Source organism: Cetorhinus maximus, chromosome 1, assembly GCF_964194155.1.
Source record: "Cetorhinus maximus chromosome 1, sCetMax3.hap1.1, whole genome shotgun sequence".
NCBI classification, from domain to species: Eukaryota; Metazoa; Chordata; class Chondrichthyes; order Lamniformes; family Cetorhinidae; genus Cetorhinus; species Cetorhinus maximus.
This window is the reverse complement of record NC_135879.1, coordinates 243,609,515-243,628,273: the sequence shown is the minus strand read 5'-3', so window position 1 is coordinate 243,628,273 and position 18,759 is coordinate 243,609,515. Positions and strand designations below refer to the sequence as shown.

Sequence of the window (18,759 nt, the reverse complement as noted above, 5' to 3'; positions counted from 1 at the left end):
ATACCTGGGCAATTTTCCACATAGCCGGGTAGATGCCAGTGTTGTAGCTGTACTGGAACAGCTTGGCTAGGGGTCCGGCTAGTCCTGCAGCATCCGTTTTCAGTACTATTGCTGGAATATTGTCAGGGCCCATAGCCTTTGCAGTGTCCAGTGCCTTCAGCTGTTTCTTGATATCATGTGGAGTGAATCGAATTGGCTGAAGACTGGCATCTGTGATGCTGGGGATCTCCGGAGGAGACCGAGATGAATCATCCACTCGGCACTTCTGGCTGAAGATAGTCAGCCAAGATTTTTTGCTGTGTGCCCCTGACCTTTAGAAACTGGATCGAGACCAGAACAAAATTGTTTCATGGAACAATTTACGGAATATTTATCTCAAAAAAACAAGTGGCACAATTCCAAGGCCAGAACTTGTATTTATATAGCGCCTTTAACATACCAGGATGTCCCAAATTTTGGACACCTAATTGAATACTTTTGAAGTGTAGTCACAGTTGTAGACAAATGTGGCAGAACATTAATGCAGAACAAAACAATAGCTGAGGGAGAAATGCTGATTCCTATCTGGTTAGTATCATAGCATTCTCTGCATCAACCTAAACAGGTCTGTTTATCACCTCATCTGAAAGATGGCACCTCTGACAATGCAACACTCTCCCAGTACCGCACTGGAGTGTTAGCCTGGATTTTATGCTCAAGCCTCGGGAGTGAGACTCAAATCTACAAGCTTCTAACTCAGAACCAAGAGTGCTACCCACTGAGTTACAATGGCACTTAGAAATAAAGCAATAAGCTTAAGAGGCCTTTGGGAGGTGTGTTTTTAGCGTAAATATTTATTTCAAATGAGGCTTCTGCTCATGACTGATTAAGGTCAACCAGCAACCGGCACACTGAGAATAACATGCTCAAATCTTCATGCAACACTTCTCATAATTCAGTTATTGTTTCCAAGTTCCTGTCCTTCTGCAATGCTTGTTATAAGATCATAAGAACATAAAAAATAGGAGCAGCAGTTGGCCATTTTGCCCCTCGAGCCTGATCTGCCAGTCTATAAGATCATGGCTGACCTGATTGTGCCCTTAACTCCACTTTCCTGTCTGTTCTCCATAATCCTTGACTTGCTTGTCGATCAAAAATCTATCTAACTCAGCCTTGCATATATCCAATGACTCAGCCTCCACTGCTCTCTGTAGAAGAAAATTCCAAAGATTAACAACCCTCTGAGGGAAGAAATTCCTCCTCATCTCCATCTTCTTTTGAAACTGTGTCCCCTAGTTCTAGCCTCTCCCACAAGGGGAAACATCCTCTCAGCATCCACCCTGTCAAGTCCCCTCAGGATCTTATATGTCTCATTAAGGTCACCTCTCATTCTTTTAAACGCTAATGGGTTTAGGCCCAAACTATTCAACCTTTCCTCACAAGGCAACACCCGTATCTCTGGAATCAGCCGAATGAACCTTGCCTGAACTGCTTCGAATGCAAATATATCCCTCCTTAAGCGAGACCAAAACGGTTAGCGCATGTTAGTTTTTTTTTAAAAAGGTCACCCAAAGTCGGGGTTGGGATGAAGGAGGCGTCACTGAATTTCAGGTGCAGGTCTTTCCTAAATGCAAATGTTAAAAATAAAATCTGATAGATATTGGAATTTCATTGAACATCCCTTCATATAGATGGCTTTCTCAGTCAAAAATGAGCAATGGTCAACCTCACCCAGAGACAACCATTTTAGAGACATCTAAAGTCCCTTGAATCCCTCCCATTTTGTCCAGGATTGAAATAACTTCACTGACCTTGGTTTGTGATTAGCATCCTTCACGAACCATCCATCGTTCTTACTCCTTTCAGACAAAGAGCTGCATTTCCTCACTGGAGACGGGGTCCGGGATCTCCTGCTCTCGGAATCCTTGCTGTCGCTTCCAAAGGGGAAAATGCTGGCCTTCTTCGTCCCATCCGGAATGTTCTTCTTTGTGGCCTCAGCGGTGGAGATGATCGGGACAGCAGCGTGCACGGGCTTGGTGCCCTGGGTGCTCCCCACCTCGCCCTTCCTCAGGATGTCTGCAGCAGGAACCAGGGCACCCTCTTCATCAGCCACTGTGATGACTGGAGGAATCAGCCTGGGCTCCACCTTTCCTGTGCCGCCAGCTGCCCAGTGCCTCCCTTCGGGCCCCCCGATTGAAGCTGGCCGAGGAGAGTGCTCTCTCTTGGTCACAAAATCATGAGCGGAATGTGACAGGGGCGATGATTCGGAGAATAAACCCGAGGGGGATTTTGAGGCAGGCTCCTCGCTGTAGATGTGGCTCCCGTTGATACAGAGTGATGACCTAGACAAGGGGTTGGTCTTTGGTGCCAGGCCTTTGATTTCGGGTACGATCACCTGGCCGACCTCATCACTAAGAGCTCTCTTATGCGTCATTTTCTTGGGTAACGATGGGTTGTCATCTGCGAGCCAAGAGACACAGAAATGCAACACTTCAATTTGCATTCAGCCAGTAATCCTGAACATTGTGTTTCATTTTGGTGAGGGCAAAACACACTAATCACATGCCCCTGCCCACCCCCCCGCCACCCCTCATCCACTTAATTCTGTCCCTTCTGCACCCAAAAGCACCAACTGTTGCTGGTACCCAAGTCCATGAGCACAGGCAGTGCTCTGCTATATATACTTTGTCCAAGAGGCCATTTTTTTTCAGGCAGGGAGCGTTGGCAGGCTTATGGACTGTGGAAGTCATCACAGCCAACCCCCAAGTCCATTTTCCCTTTCCAGAGAAACAGGATAGTGGAAGTTGGGAAGGCAATTCTTGGGAAGAAATAGGAAAGGAAAATGGAATGTTGGCCTTTATTTCAAAGGTAATGGAGTATAAAAATAGGGAAGTCTTGCTAAAACTATACAAGGCACTAGTTAGACCATACCTAGAATACCGTGAACAGTTTTGGTCCCCTTATCTAAGGAAAAGTATACTGGCATTGGAGGCAGTCCAGAGAAGGTTCACTAGGTTGATCCCAGGTATGGAGGGATTTTCTTATGAGGACAGGTTGAATAGGTTGGGCCTGTACTCGTTGGAGTTTAAAAGAATGAGAGGCGACCTTATTGAAACATATAAGATTCTTAGGGGGCTTAACAGGTTGGATGCTCAGAGGTTGTTTCCCCTTCTGGGAGAGTTGAGGACCAGAGGGCATAATCTCAGAGTAAGGGGTTGCCCATTTAAAACAGAGATGAAGGGGAATTTCTTTTCTCAGAGGGCAGTCAATCTTTGGAATTCTTTACCGCAGAGGGCTGTAGAGGCTGGGGCATTAAGTATATTCAAGGTTGAGATAGGCAGATTTTTAATCAGTAAGGGAATCAAGGATTATGGGGACAAGGCAGGAAAGTGGAGTTGAGGATTATCAGATCAACCACAATCTCATTGAATCGCGAAGCAGACTCAATGGGCCAAATGGCCTACTTCTGCTCCTACATCTTATGCCCTAACCGCGGACAATTCTTCAGCCTATGAATGCAGAGGACAATAGTAAAGTTCTAGCTGAGGGCTGAACAGCAGTCCTCCTGCTCTTTGTTGCTCAGTACCACAATGGACAGTGTATTTAAAAGATGAACGTTTCTGTCACACCTTCCAGAATGTCCCAAAGAGCTCTACAGCCAAGAACTATTTAATGAAGTGTCTTCACTGTTGTAATGCAGGAAAGGCACTAGTCAATTGACACACACAGCGTGTGCAAACAGCAACGTGATAATGACCAGATGATCAGCTCTTAGTGATTGAGGGATAAATATTGGCCAGGATACTGGGAAGAACCCTCCGGTCCTCTTCAAAATAATGCATTGGAATCATTTCTGTCCAGCTGAGGTGGCAGACAGGCACTCAGATTGATGCCTAATCAGAAAGCAGCACCTCTAACAGTGCAGCACTCCCTCTGTACCCCTCACCCTCAATTATTAGGATTCAACCCACGACCTCCTGTCAAAGTGTGCGACCTGCTGAACCTCACTTGGCCTCGAGCTGTTAACTCACTGAATGAACAAGGTAGTTGGCAGCACTGTTACCCAGAGAAGAGTAAATGCTCTACCTGGGCCTCATAACCCAAAACTTCCATTCAGCGAACAGACCTTCACATTACATTGCAAATAATAATCCTATCCAATTGTGAGGCATTTTATGTAATCAAAACCAAGGTTAACAATTAAGAAGCTGAAAACAAGGGGATTCTAGACTACAGCGGCCAATTCTAGTTAAAAATCCTTGGATCAAATCAGAAGGAACTCCCAGAAGCAGGAAGTGCGTTTTCAGCAATTTTACATGTTTATTTTTATCAATACGAACATAGATTACTGGTTAGAGCACCACATCAGCTTCACTGTGTCTTGCACAGTGTGCACACTGTGCTGGTAATTCCTCACATTTCACTTGAGCAGCCAAAAGAAAACGACAGACAGTTGTGAGGTCGGGAGTATCTCAATGCACCTCACAGCAGTTAAAGCAATTTAAAAGTACCAGACTCTATAGGAGAGAGGGGAATTCTCCCAACGTTGTGCTCCCGGGAAGGATCGGAGATCTGTAGCTGAGATCTGACAGATGTTTCCTGCTGAGTCCACTGGATTGTCAAATCTCCCTGCACAGCTGTGGCTCAGTGGGCAGCGCTCTGAGTTTGAGGCTTGTGGGTTCAAGTCCCACTCTAGATATTTCAGCCCATAATCCAGGGTGAGGGAGTGCTGCACTGTCGGAGGTGCCATCTTTAGGATGAGACTTTAGATCAAAGTCCTGACTGCCCTCTCAGGTGTACGAACACGATCCCACGGCACTATTCGAAGAACAGCAGGGCAGTTCTTCCTCCTCCACCCAGTGTTATTTATCCCTGAAACAACACCACCCAAAACAGATTGCTGAATGTGCGAGCTTGTTGTGCACAAATTGACTGCCTAGTTACAAGACTGCCTACCCTTCAGAAGTGACTCTGTGTCTCTGAAGCACTTTGGAACATGCTGCAAGGCAGAACAGAGGTGCAAATCTTTCTTTATTCTTCATGGTTTTTGTAGAGCGCCTCCCTTCTGCTGTGGATTCTGAGATAACCTTACCCACATAGCATCACCCAGCTACCTAGAGGGGCAGCTGTTTAAATGGGATAGATGCATGAGTTCACACAAGCTAATCACGCCCCCCCAGGCAGGCCGTGATGGTACGCAATGAAAGTGAGCTGTACAGCCCATGCAGGAACACTAATCTCCCGGGCAGCTCTGCAATAAATGCACAATTGGACCTCTGTGCGCAGGATTGTTATTGGACCATTACTATTGTGTTCTTTTTCAATAAAGTAATACTTCCTACAGGAACAAAATACTGCAGAAGCTGGAAATTTGACTCAGCAGGTCTGGCAGCATCTGTGAAGAGAGAAATAGAGTTAAGGTTCCAGGTTGCTGGCTCTGTGAGAGAACTGGGTATGTTAGAGAGGTAACTGATATTAAGGCAGGCATGGAAGGGGTGGGGAGGAAGGAAGAACAAACGGAAAGGTCTGTAACAGGGTGGAAGGCAGGAGAGATTAAATGACAAAAGGAATGATGATGCAGGCAACAAGAGATGGCGATGGGACAGTCTGACCTACATGTGATTCCAGACCCACAGCTATGTAGCTGACTCTTAACTGCCCCCTGAAAGCCACTCAGTTCGAGGGCAATTAGGGATGGGCAACAAATGCTGACCTTGCCAGCAATGCCCATGTCCCATGAAAGAATAAATACGAAAAAAGTAAAAAAAACAAAACATATATTCAGAGGTGGAAATTAAAAAACAGGATCACCAACAGCTGCCATCTCAACAGAAAACAACAACAAAATGGTGCCAGTGGTTATGATATGAAATTTTTGAACAACGATGTTGAGTCTGGAAGGCTTTAAATCAAAATACGAAGTGTTGGGCCTTGAGGTTACGCTGAGCTTTGTTAGAACGTGGGGCAGGATCTTCCGGTCGGCGAGTGAGGGCGGGGCCCGCTCGCCAATGCATAAAATGGCACGGGGATACATCAGGTGGAACTCCCAACCTCACCCCACGTCATTAACATTTTCAGGTCGGCGGGGGCGCAGCCAAGTCAGCTGCACCCCCGCCAACCTGTCAACAGCCTATTGAGGCCATTGAAAAACTAATTAATGTCGTTAATGGACCCGCCCGTCCAACCTCAAGGCTGGCGGGCAGGCCGGGAGCTCTGGCGGGCTTCAGAAAAAGCACAAAACCTCATCCACGGGCGGGATGAGGCTTCATGAGGGTTTTTAAATCTTTAAGAAAGGTTTCAATCAAACTTATGGACACGTCCCAACTCATGTGACACTGTCACTTGAAGGGACAAGGCAGGGAAAGTTTTTAAATATGTTTAATAAAAGCTTTAAATCGGAGCTGATCTCTGAGGCAGCACTTAGTATTCCCGGCTGAGGGAATCCCGCCCCCTCCCCCACAAACCTGCACAGGGAGCTTCCTGGCGGACGTCACGCTGGGCAGGCCTTAACTGGCCCGCCCACGTAAAATGGCAGCACTCCCCCAATTGGGGCGCTGATCGGAGGCGCGCCCGCCCACAGCCGCTCCCACACCTCCCCACCCACCCGACGGTGGGGGGGGGAATTTTTCCCATGGAGAAGGCCAAGGAAAGAGAGGAAGTGGAGCAGGGAATTAAAATGATGGGCCAACTATTTCTGTTTATTTACTCCTTTCAACTATTTCTCTTGAGTGTTCAGACTACAAAATCATTGATATGCTGAGTTTAATTTGGAATATTTGAACTGGATTAGGCCATTCAGGCCCTTGAGCCTACTCCACCATTCAATTAGATCATGCCTGATCAGTAGTTTGGTTCCATTCTTGGCTCCACATCACTGTTAACCCTTTCCCAATAAAAACTATAAAGCAGAATTCCTTGAATCATGAAAGGCGGGTAATGAGTGGGACACATGTTGTCATGTCAGTAAAGCACAGAATGCACAGGACGATGTCAAATGCCTCAGATCAGAAGCAGTGGATTGTAGCTTTCTCCAGCAGCTCAATCCTGCTATCAATTCCAATCTAACCATTTCCCATCCTCTACTCTCAGCATTAACATGGGAGAGGGGGAGGAATTGCATTTCCATAGTCCCTTCCAGGACACCCCAGGAAGTGCTTCACAGGCAGTGAAGGAATTTGGAAGTGTAGTTACAGTTGTAATGCAGGAAACACGGCAGCCGATTTTCACACAGCAAGTTCCCTCACAAACAGGGATGAGATAATGATCAAATCATCGGTTTTAGTGATGTTGGCTGAGGGATAAATATTGGCCAGGACATTGGGGATAATTCCTCTGTTCTTCGGCTCCCTGCTCTTTCCCCATTACCCTACAATGTTTTTTTCACTTCCAGTATTCATCCAACTGCCTTTTGTAAGTAACTCTTGAATCTGCTTCCTGTGCTACACCTGCCCTGGGAGTGTTTGATGGGGATGGTGTAGAGGGAGATTTACTCTGTATCTAACCCCGTGCTGTACCTGTCCTAGGAGTGTTTGATGGAGACAGTGTAGAGGGAGCTTTACTCTGTATCTAACCCCGTGCTGTACCTGTCCTGGGAGTGTTTGATGGGGACGGTGTAGAGGGAGTTTTACTCTGTATCTAACCCCGTGCTGTACCTGCCCTGGGAGTGTTTGATGGGACAGTGTAGAGGGAGCTTTAGACCATAAGACCATAAGACATAGGAGCAGAAATTAGGCCATTCGGCCCATCGAGTCTGCTCCACCATTCAATCATGGCTGATAAGTTTTTCAACCCCATTCTCCGGCCTTCTCCCCGTAACCTTTGATCCCCTGACCAATCAAGAACCTATCTATCTCGGTCTTAAATACACTCAATGACCAGGCCTCCACAGCCTTCTGTGGCAATGAATTCCATAGATTCACCACTCTCTGGCTAAAGAAGTTTCTCCTCATCTCTGTTCTAAAAGGTTTTCCCTTTACTCTGAGGCTGTGCCCTCGGGCCCTAGTCTTTCCTACTAATGGAAACATCTTCCCCACGTCCACTCTATCCAGGCCTTACTCTGTATCTAACCCCGTGCTGTACCTGCCCTGGGAGTGTTTGATGGGGACAGTCTAGAGGGAGCTTAACTGTGTATCTAACCCCATGCTGCAGTTGCCCTGTGAGTGATTTTCACTGACATCAGTATCTTAAATGGAAATTGATACCCCAATACTCACATGCCCTTTATGATCAAACAAACATATGAAGTAGGAGGAGTTGGCCATTCGACCCCTCAAGCCTTCTTTGCCATCTGATAAGATCATGGCTGATCTGATTGTAGCCTCAACTCTACTTTCCTGTCTACCCCCCTATACCTTATGACTCCCTTGTCAATCAAGAATCTATCTAACTCAGCCTCAAAAATATTAAATGATCCAGGCTCCACTGCTCTCTGGGGAAGCGAATAACACAGACTAATGATCCTCATTTCTCCTCATCTCTATCTTAAATGGGGGAACCCTTATTTTTAAACTGTCTCTCCTAGTTTCAGTCTCTTCCACAAGGGGGAACATCCTTTCAGCATTCACCCTGTCAAGTGCCCTCAGGATCTTATATGTTTCAATAAGATCACCTCTCAATTTTCTAAACTCCAATGGATACAGGCCCAACCTATCCAGCCTTTCCTCATAGGGTAACCACCCCCACCCCAAGTATCAGTCCAGTGAACTTTCTCTGAAATCCTTCTAATGCAATTATGCCCTTTCTTAAGAAAGGAGACCAAACTCAGTACTCGAGATCTGGTCTCACCAAGGTACAACTGTAGCCAAACTGCCCTACTTCTATATTTCATTCCCCTTGCAATAAGCACCAACATTCCATTTACCTTCCCAATCATTTGTTATACCTGCATACTAACTTTTTGTCATTCATGTACAGGACACCCAGATCCCTGTGTATCTCAGAGTTCTGCAATCTCTCTCCTTTTAAATAATACACTGCTTTCTATTCTTCCTGCAAGTGAACAAGTTCACATTTTTATACTCCATCAGCCCATTTTTAAAAATTGTTTCATGGGATGTGGGCGTTTCTGGCTAGGCCAGCATTTATTGCCCATACCTAACTGCCCTCTCATTTAACCTATGGTCAGCATATAAGATCAGTGGAAAAGGCACCCCTTACTTGTTTTATTAAACAGAAGATGGAAACCAGTTGGTGGTGCAGTGGTTTGGGGAGACGTTACTGTCACAGCCCCAGTGCTGCTGCTGACGCTCTCCGTGGACTTCACACTCTGCTGTGAACTGAGGGAGCTGTTGGATTTGGTCAGCGAAGACCTGTGCAGTTTGGGCTTTGAAAAGAAACCTTTCTTGGACCTCTTCTCCGGCGTTTCCTTCTCATTGAACTCCTCATCACTGAGGATCTGCCCCACGCTGCTTGGCACAATGGCTGATGCAGACTCGGGCATCAGCTTGTCATGCTTCTTCTTGCCTTTCACTTTGTCCTTCAGCTTGCCCAGTGCTGAGCGTGGCTTCTCCTTGGAAGATAGATCAAACATGCTGGCGGTTATGTTGTTGCGGACAAACCGAATGTTCACCTGGATCTCCCCTCTGTCCTTCTCCTTCTGCCCGGGCTTTGAAGACAGCTTGTACCACCTGAGGAGGAAGAAAATGACGGGATGACACAGGGAGCACTGAAACACTGAAATAGGCAGGAGGCAAGAAGCAGATGGGACAAGGGCACAAATTGGCATTTACTAAACCCCATCCCATCTGCTTTTCAAAGTAGAGTGCCTGTCAATCAATGGACCACACAGTTGCAGAGGACTTTGTCAACTTTCAAAAGCTGGTGTATTTTTAACAGCCAGAGCTGTCAGTCGATTTAAATCACAGCACAAAATGACTGCAGAGCCTGACAAGACATTTTTTAAAGAACATTTTAAAATGCATTAAGGCACTTCCTCCAATGGAAAAAGTACTGTAATGCATGATAACACTGAGTGTAAGGGTCAATATGCCTTTGCAAGACAGATCCCCATGATAAATCACTGCATTAAAGACACACCTACATTATAACACAGCGTCTAAATGTGACGGTATCAGCCATTGCTCAGTAGGTTTCCCTTCCACTCCAGAGCCTTGAGCACATAATCTAGACTGATGCTCCCAGTGAATTACTGAGGGACAGCTGCACTGTTCAAAGTGCCATTTTTCATATGAGGCGTTAACCCGACTCGTCTCCGCTCTCAGGTCGAAGTAAAAGATCAAATGGCAGTTCTCTCCAGTCAATACTTATCCCTCCACTATTACATTGCAGTTTGTGGGGCCTTACTGTGTGCAAATTGACTGCTACATTTGCTACAAAACGGTGACTGGACTTTCAAAGTGCACTTAATTGGCTGACGTGTTCCAGGGTGTCGTGAGGTATGAATGGCGCTAAGGAAATTTGGTTCTTTCACTTCCTTGTTTCAATTATACCAGTTCCACCCAAGTTGCCACAAACCACCCCCTCAGTTCTTTTATCAAGAAGTTGTGGTGAAACCAAACTTGGGTTTCATAAGCCTGTAGATTTTTTTTTTAATTCTTTCACGGAACATGGGCGTCACTGGCTAGGCCAGCAATATTATTGCCCATCCCTAATTGCCCTTGAGAAGGTGGTGGTGAGCTGTCTTCATGAATCACTGCAGTCTATGTGGTGTAGGTACACCCACAGTGCTGTTAGGGAGGGAGTTCCAGGTTTTTGACCCAGTGACAGTGATGGAACGGCGATATATTTCCAAGTCAAGATGATGAGTGGCTTGGAGAGGAACCTGCAACTGGTAGAGTTCCCATGCATCTACTGCCCATGTCCTTCGAGGTAGTAGAGGTCACGGATGTGGAAAGTTCCTGTCAAAGGAGCTTTGGTGAGTTGCTGCAGAGCATCTTGTAGATGGTACATACTGCTGCCACTGTACGTCGGTGGTGGAGGGAATAGATGCTGGAGGTGGTGGATGGGGTGCCAATCAAGTGGGCTGCTTTGTCCTGGATGGTGTTGAGTTTCTTGAGCTGCACTCACCCAGGCAACTATCACACTCCCTTCGGGGAGTCAGAAGGTGAGTTACTCGCCACAGGATTCCTAGCCTCTGACCTGCTCTTATAGCCACAGTATTTATATGGCTAGTCCAGTTCAGTTTCTGGTCAATGGCAACCCCCCAGGATGTTGATCATGGGGGATTTGGTGATGGTAATGCTATTGAATGTCAAGGGACGATGGTTAGATTCTCTCTTGTTGCAGACGGTCAATGCCTGGCACTTGTATGGTGCAAATGTTACTTGCCACTTGTCAGCCAAAGCCTGAATGTTAGAGCCATAGAAAAGTGATAGCACAAAGCGGCCATTCAGCTCATCATGTCTGTGTTGGCCAAAAAATAAAAGACTAGCACCCGGTCCATAGCCTGCCGGTTACAGCACTTCAGATGCAGATCAAGGTACCTTATAAATGAGTTGAAGCCTTCACCACCAAACCAGGCAGAAAATTCCACACATCCACCACCCTCTTTTTTCATTCATTCATGGGATGTGAGCATCGCTGACTAGGCCAGCATTTATTGCCCATCCCTAATTGCCCTTGAGAAGGTGGTGGTGAGCTGCCTCTTGAACCGCTGCAGTCCCTGTGGTGTAGGTACACCCACAGTGCTGTTAGGGAGGGAGTTCCAGGATTTTGACCCAGTGACAGTGAAGGAATGAGTGAAGAAGTTTTTCATCATGTACCCTCTGATCCTTCTACCCATTACCTTAGATCTGTGCTCCTTGGTAATTGAGCCCTCAGTGAGGGGAAACAGATTTTCCCTGTCTCCCCTGTCTAGGCCCCTCAATTAGGTCACCCCTCAGCCTCTTCTGTTCTAAGGAAAACAACCCTAGCTTATCCAATCTCTCCTCATAACTGCAATTTACAAGCCCTGGCAACATTCTTGAAAATCTCCCGTGCACTCTCTCCAGAGTAATTACGTCCTCCCTGAAATGTGGTGACAAGAATGATACACAAAATTCCAGTCGTGGCCTAATCAGCGTTTCATACAGTTCCATCATTACATCCCTGCTTTTGTATTCAATATCTCGGCCAATAAAGGAAAGCATTCCATATGCTTTCTTTACCACCTTATCCACTTGTCTTGCCACCTCAGGGACCTGTGGACATGCACTCCAAGGTCTCTCACTTCCTCTACCTCTCAACATCCTTCCATTTATTGAGTAGTCTCTTGCTTTGTCTGCCTCCCTAAATGCATTACCACACACTTTTCTGGATTGAGTTCCATTTGCCGCTTTTCCACCCACTCAACCAAACCATTGATACGTGAACATATGAACTAGGAACAGGAGTAGGTCACTCAACCCTTCAAACCAGCTACACCATTCAATAAGATCATGGCTGATCTGATTGTAACCTCCTGCCTACCCCTGATAACCTATCACCCCTTGTTAATCAATGGGGGGAGGTGGTGGCATACTGGTAGTGTCGCTGGACTAGTAATCCAGAGACCCAGAATTACTCTCAGGGTGATGCCCTGGGGACCCAGGTTCAAATCCCACCACGGCAGATGGTGGAATCTGAATTCAATAAAAACCTGGAATTAAAAGTCTAATGATGACCATGAAGCCAGTACTGATTGTTGTAAAAACCCATCTGGTTCACTATGACCCTTTAGGGAAGGAAATCTGTCATCCTTACCTGGTCTGGCCTACATGTGACTCCAGACTCACAGCAATGTGGTCGACTCTCAAATACCCTCTAAACAAGGGCAATTAGGGATGGGCAATAAGTGCTGGCCTAGCCAGCGATGCCCACATCCCATGAATGAATTTTTTTTTAAAATCAAGGATCTATCTAGCTCTGCCTTAAAAACCATTCAAGGACCCTGCTTTTTGAGGAACAGAATTCCAAAGTCTCATGACCCTCTAAGAGAAAATATTTCTCCTCATCTCTGTCTTAAATGAGTGACTCGTTATTTTTAAACCGTGACCCCCTAGTTCTTGATTTTCCCACAAGAGGAAACATCCTCTCCACATCCACTCTGTCAAGACCCATCTTAAAGGTTTAAATTTGGAGTCATAGAAACTAGGAGGAGTAGGCCATTCGGCCCTTCAAGCCTGCTCCGCCATTCATTATGATCATGGCTGATCATCCAACTCACTAGCCTTTAGGGAAGGAAATCTGTCGTCCTTACCTGGTCGACAGCTAACCTCCTCACAATCAACTACAGAGCCAATTTTTGCGTCATATGCAAATTTCCCAATCATGACTCTCAAATTTAAGTCCAAATCAATAATATATACAACAAACAGCAAGGGCCCGAACATTGAGCCTTGTGGAATGCCACTGAAAACTGCTTTCCACTCGCAAAAATATCCATTGCCCATTACCCTTTGTTTCCTGTCACTGAGCCAAATTTGGATCCAACCTGCTACCTTCCCCTGTATCCCATGAGATCTCACTTTCCTGACCAGGCTGCCAAGTGGGATCCTGTCAAGGGCCTTACTGAAATCCATGTAGACTACATCAACTACACCACCCTCATCAATCCTCCTTGTTATTCCTTTGAAAATTTGATTAAATTAGTAAGACACGATCTTCCCCTAACAAAACCATGCTGACTATCCCTGACCAATCTGTGCTTTTCTAAGCGACAGGTTATCCTCTCAGATTTGATTCCAATAATTTGCCCACCACTGAAGGTGGGGTACCAGAGGGATTTCCTCCCTGGCTTCCTTTAACAGCCTGGGATACAATCCATCTGGCCCTAGCGATCTATCCACCTTCAAGGATGCCAGTCTCTCCAGCAATTCCTCTCTCGCCATCATTATTGTATCTAATATTTCACACTCCTCCTCCTTAACTAGAATGTCTGCATCATCCCTCTCCTTAGTGAAGACAGAGACAAAATACTCATTGAGAACCCTGCCCACATCTTCTGCAGCAACCCACAAGTTACCATGTACATTTCTGATAGGCCCTATCCTTTCCTTAGTTATTCTCTTGCTCTGAATGTACTGGTAAAACATCTTAGGAATTTCTTTGATTTTACCTGCCAATATTTTTTTGTATTCTCTCTTTGCTTTCCTAATTTCCATTTTTACTTCACCCCTGTACTTTCTATACTCCTCTGGGCTTTCTACAGTATGAAGCCTTCTGTGACTGTAATAAGCTTTCTTTTTCTGCTTTATCTTGGCCTGTATGGTTCTGGATCACCAGGGGGCTCTAGATCTGTCAGTACCACCCTTTATCTTTGTGGGGATATGTCTACATTGTACCCGTGGAATCTCACCTTTGAACGCCTCCCACTGATTTGACACAGTTTTCCCTTCTAATAGCTGTATCCAGCCCACTCTCGCCAGCTCACCTCTCAGCTTTGTAAAATTGTCTTCCCCAAATTTAGAACTTTTACTCCTGTTCTATCTTTGTCCTTTTCCATAGTGATGCTAAATCTAACTATATTATGGTCACTATCTCTAAAATGGTCCCCCACTGCCACTTCATCCACTTGTCCAGCTTCATTTCCTAAAACTAAATCTAGAGTTGCGCCATCTCTCGTTCGGCTTGTTATGTGCTGGCTGAAATAGTCCTCTTGAATTCAGTTCAAGAATTTTGTGCCCTCTGTGCCTTTCACACTGTTCGAATCCCAATTGATATTAGGGTAGTTAAAGTCCCCAACTTGTTTTTGCACTCAGAAATTTGCCGACATATTTGGTCTTTTATCTCCCTCTCACTACTTGGGGGTCTATAGTATACACCTCGCAGTGTGGCTGCCCCTTTAGAATTTCTGAGCTCAACCCGCTGCTCGAGCTCCAAAACCTGGAGCTCAAGATTCGGCAACAGGTGACACTTGCTGCAGGTGTGGCCGTCGAGGACACCACTGCATCCATGGCTGCCCACATCTATCGGACACGCATTCCACGTGACCGAGCTGCCCTGCCATGCCTAAACTTTATTTGACTTTGGTTTACATACATTAATTTTATTTTACTTGGCCTTGACTTAACTTTACATGACTTCCCTCTTGCTTGTGTTCCTTATTTGAGTGTTGTCCAGGCCGTGCTGCGTGTGAGCACGGGACTGCTTCAGACTGTAGAAGGAACATTCGCTATCAGGTTGCTCACCTCCCTTCCATTAAATTAACAGCCTGACCTCGAAGCACATTGGAAACCAAATTTCATTGTTGCTATGTGGCAGTAAAACTAGCCTGAAAGAAGCAAATATAAACGGATTGAGGGGTAGCATACAGAATCCTAGGTTAAACAGAACCAAAGGGCCAGTTGTCGACTCCCAATTGAGCCACAAAACTTGGAACTTGAATCTTTCCAGAAAGAAGAAACACCCACGCCACTTGTGTGTGGCCTTTTCGCAGCTCTGGAAGGCCCGAGGCACAAAAGGCACACGCACCTCCTCCAAGGTCAGGGTCCCCATTATGAGGGCCGCAGGAAAATCGCATTTCCATCTGCACACTATTTTTGTCTGCTAGTATGGGTTTTCAAAGCCCTCAAAAAAAATAAAATAAGCACCTCGTTGGAGAGTTTGTGACCATTGGGGAAAGCCTGCTGAGGAGTCAGGAACATTCTGAAAGGCAAGTGTAAATTGTTTTGACACCTTCAAATATCACTATTAGGTACGGTACTGTAATGCTTTTTTAATGCAGTGATTCATTATAGGGATCTGTCCTGCAAAGGTATGTTAACCCTACATTGACTCAGGTTATCTAAGTGTTGTCAAACATTAAACACTTTTTTCATTGAAGAAAGTGCCATGATGCATCAAGAAATGTTTTACAAAATGTCCCATCAGCCTCTGCTGTCATGTTTTGTGCTGTGATTTAAACAGACTGACAGCTCCGGCTGCTTTTGAAAGTCGACAAAATTCTCATCACCTGCTTCCTTCCATTGATTGCCAGACACTCTGCTTTGAAATGGAAATGGACACCATTCTGTTCTGTCAATTTCAGGCAATGTAGCTGGAAGCTTCTGTTATGACAGCTGTAGTTATTATGAATGCTTGGCTGAATGTCAAAAGCTGTTAATGGCTTCTTTCAGCAGGGTGGCATGTGGGTAGGTGAGGGTTAAGAGGGGTTAGAGGTAGCATGGACAGTCTGAGGAGGCATAGGGGTTGGTGGGGGGCATGGGTGATCTGAGGTGGCATGAGGTGACATGGGGTTGAGTAGGGGTGTTGAGCAAGGTGAGGGGTGAGCTTTAGGGGCCTTTAAACAATGTTAGGAGGGGGAGAATACGGCCATTTAACCAGGCCACTTCTACGCCCACACTCGTCATGAATTCCTTCGCAAAATGAACAGTGAACCAGATCTGTGTGAAAAGACAAAAATCCTAGGTGAAGTTGCACATGGGTTGGGTGTGCATTTCGGAAGGCGCAAAAGTGCACAGGTCAGCTTTTCCTGAGCCCACAGGAAAATCCAGCCCAGAGTGATAAAGCACAGAAAGAGGCCATTTGGACCATTGTGCCTCTGCCACCTCTTCAGCTGTGCTATCCAATTAGTCACACTCCCTCTTTCACCACAAATCTGCATCTTCTTCCCCTTCAAGTATTTATGGAAACATAGAAACTAGGAGCAGGAGTAGGCCATTTGGCCCTTCGAGCCTGCTCCGCCATTCATTATGATCATGGCTGATCATCCAACTCAATAGCCTGCTCCTGATTTCTCCCTTTGATCCCTTTCATCCCAAGAGCTATATCTAACTCCTTCTTGAAAACATACAATGTTTTGGTCTCAAGTTACTGTAGCGAATTATGCAACTCTCTTTTGAATATTACTATCGAATCCGCTTTCACTGCCCTTTCCAGCAGTATGTTCCAAACCACAACAACCCACTGTGTACATTTTTTTTAAGTTGCCCCTGGTGCTTTTGCCAAAAAGGCAAACAAAAGAAAGTCACATTTACATAGCTCCATTCACAAAACCAATGTACAACCAATGAAATACTTTTGAAGTATCCTCCTCCTCCTTCAGGTGCCATACCCTAAGAGGGCATTGGCAACCATAGGTTCCACTGGACTGGTCCATCATTATACTACAATGGTTTGCTGTTGCCTCCTGCAGTATGGCTAACCAGGAAACTCTCCTGCTGTTACCGACTGCCATCAGGTGTATTGGAAGGATTCACAGGCTGATGCTCAGCCTGTTTGCCCACGTTATGAATGCACTTTCTGATGCCATCAAGTCCCGGAGTGGGACCTGAATGTGGAGCTTCTGGCCCAGAGGTAGGAACACTACCACCGCGCCTCTTTGAAGTACAGTCACTGTGATAAAATAGGAACTACGGCTGCCAATTTGTGCACAGCAAACTCCCAAGAGCAGCAACGAGATAAATTATCACATCATGTGATCTGGGTGTTGTTTGAGAGTTTGGCCAAGATGCCAGGGAGAACTCCCCTGCACCTCTTCATGGGAGCTTTTATGTCCACCTTGAATGGCACCTCTGACAGTGCAGCACTCCTTCAGTAAGGCACTGAGATTATATGCTCAAGTCACTGAAAAGGGACTTCCACAATCTTCTGACTCAGGTAAGAGTGCTGCCACTGAACCACAGCTAACATCCAAATGGCACAGCCACCTGGGGCCAGGGGCTCTGCGCCTTTTTTTTTAATCCATGGTGGCCGCTGGCTGGGCCAGCACTTATTACCCATCCCTAACTGCCCTTGAGAAAGTGGTGGTGAGCTGCCTTTTTGAACCGCTGTAGTCCATGTGGTGTAGGTACAGCCCCAGTGCTGTTAGGGAGGGAATTCCAGGTTTCGACCCAGGGACAGTGATATATATTCTAAGTCAGGATTGTGAGTGACTTGGAGGGGAACTTCCAGGCGGTGGTGTTCCCATCTATCTGCTACTCTTGTCCTTCTAGATGGTAGTGGCCGTGGGATTGGAAGGTGCTGTCTAAGGAGCCTTGGTGAGTTCCTGCAGTGCGTTTTGTAGATGTTACATACTGCTGCCACTGATGGTGGAGGGAGTGAATTTTTCTGGATGGGGTACCAATCAAACGGGTTGCTTTGTCCTGGATTGTGTCAAGCTTGAGTGTTGTAGGAGCTGCACTCATCCAGGCAAGTGGGGAATATTCAATCACACTCCTGACTTGTGCCTTGTAGATGGTGGACAGGCTTTGGGGAGTCAGGAGCTGAGTTACTCGTCGTAGGATTCCTAGCCTCTGACCTGCTCTTGTAGCCACAGTATTTATATGGCTAGTCCAGTTCAGTTTCTGGTCAATGGTAACCCCCAGGATGTTGATAGCGAGGGATTCAGTATTGCCATTGAACGTCAAGGGGCAATGGTTGGATTCTCTCTTGTTGGAGATGGTCATTGCCTGGCTCTAGGAAAGAGGAATAATTAAACAATAGCCAGATCCCAACCATCATCCAGAGACTCCTTTACAGGGATCAGGAATGCCAGGTAATATTGGGATTGCTTGGCACATCTGCTGAGATGCATTCCATGGTTGAATTACCTATATTTATGAAGAGGGACAACTGGTACACACCTGGGAATTGCACCCTAACCAAGGATCAGCGACCACAGGAGGGAAAACTGGGAACAGAAAGGGTTGAACACTGACTCACATCCTGTTGTTTACAGCTTTTTGTTTTCTTTTTAAAAAAATCCATGTGGAAATGGCGAGAGAAGCCAGGAAGGTTGGTAATCTCAAAATAAACACAGAAAATGCTTGAATCGCCTAAGATCCTACTGTGCATTTCAAGCAAATTCCAGACATCCTATTCTGTGTTTTGGGTTATCTGGGGGTAATCTCATTCACACCCCTTCTCTTTCTAGACAGAATTACA

The 18,759-nt window shown here is 46.0% G+C and overlaps 1 protein-coding gene across 3 annotated transcripts in view; it reads right to left on the bottom strand.

The window, feature by feature from the left end:
• LOC144688430 (uncharacterized) overlaps positions 1-18,759 on the bottom strand; it is a 125,004-nt gene that overhangs the window by 54,494 nt on the left and 51,751 nt on the right. For all 3 annotated transcript variants that reach the window (XM_078554953.1, XM_078554962.1, XM_078554969.1), the window contains exons 2-3: positions 9,136-9,605; positions 1,791-2,439 (exon numbers count right to left, since the gene is read on the bottom strand). In XM_078554953.1, coding sequence (XP_078411079.1) covers positions 1,791-2,439; positions 9,136-9,605 — 1,119 coding nt within the window. The remainder of the gene's footprint in view (positions 1-1,790; positions 2,440-9,135; positions 9,606-18,759) is intronic.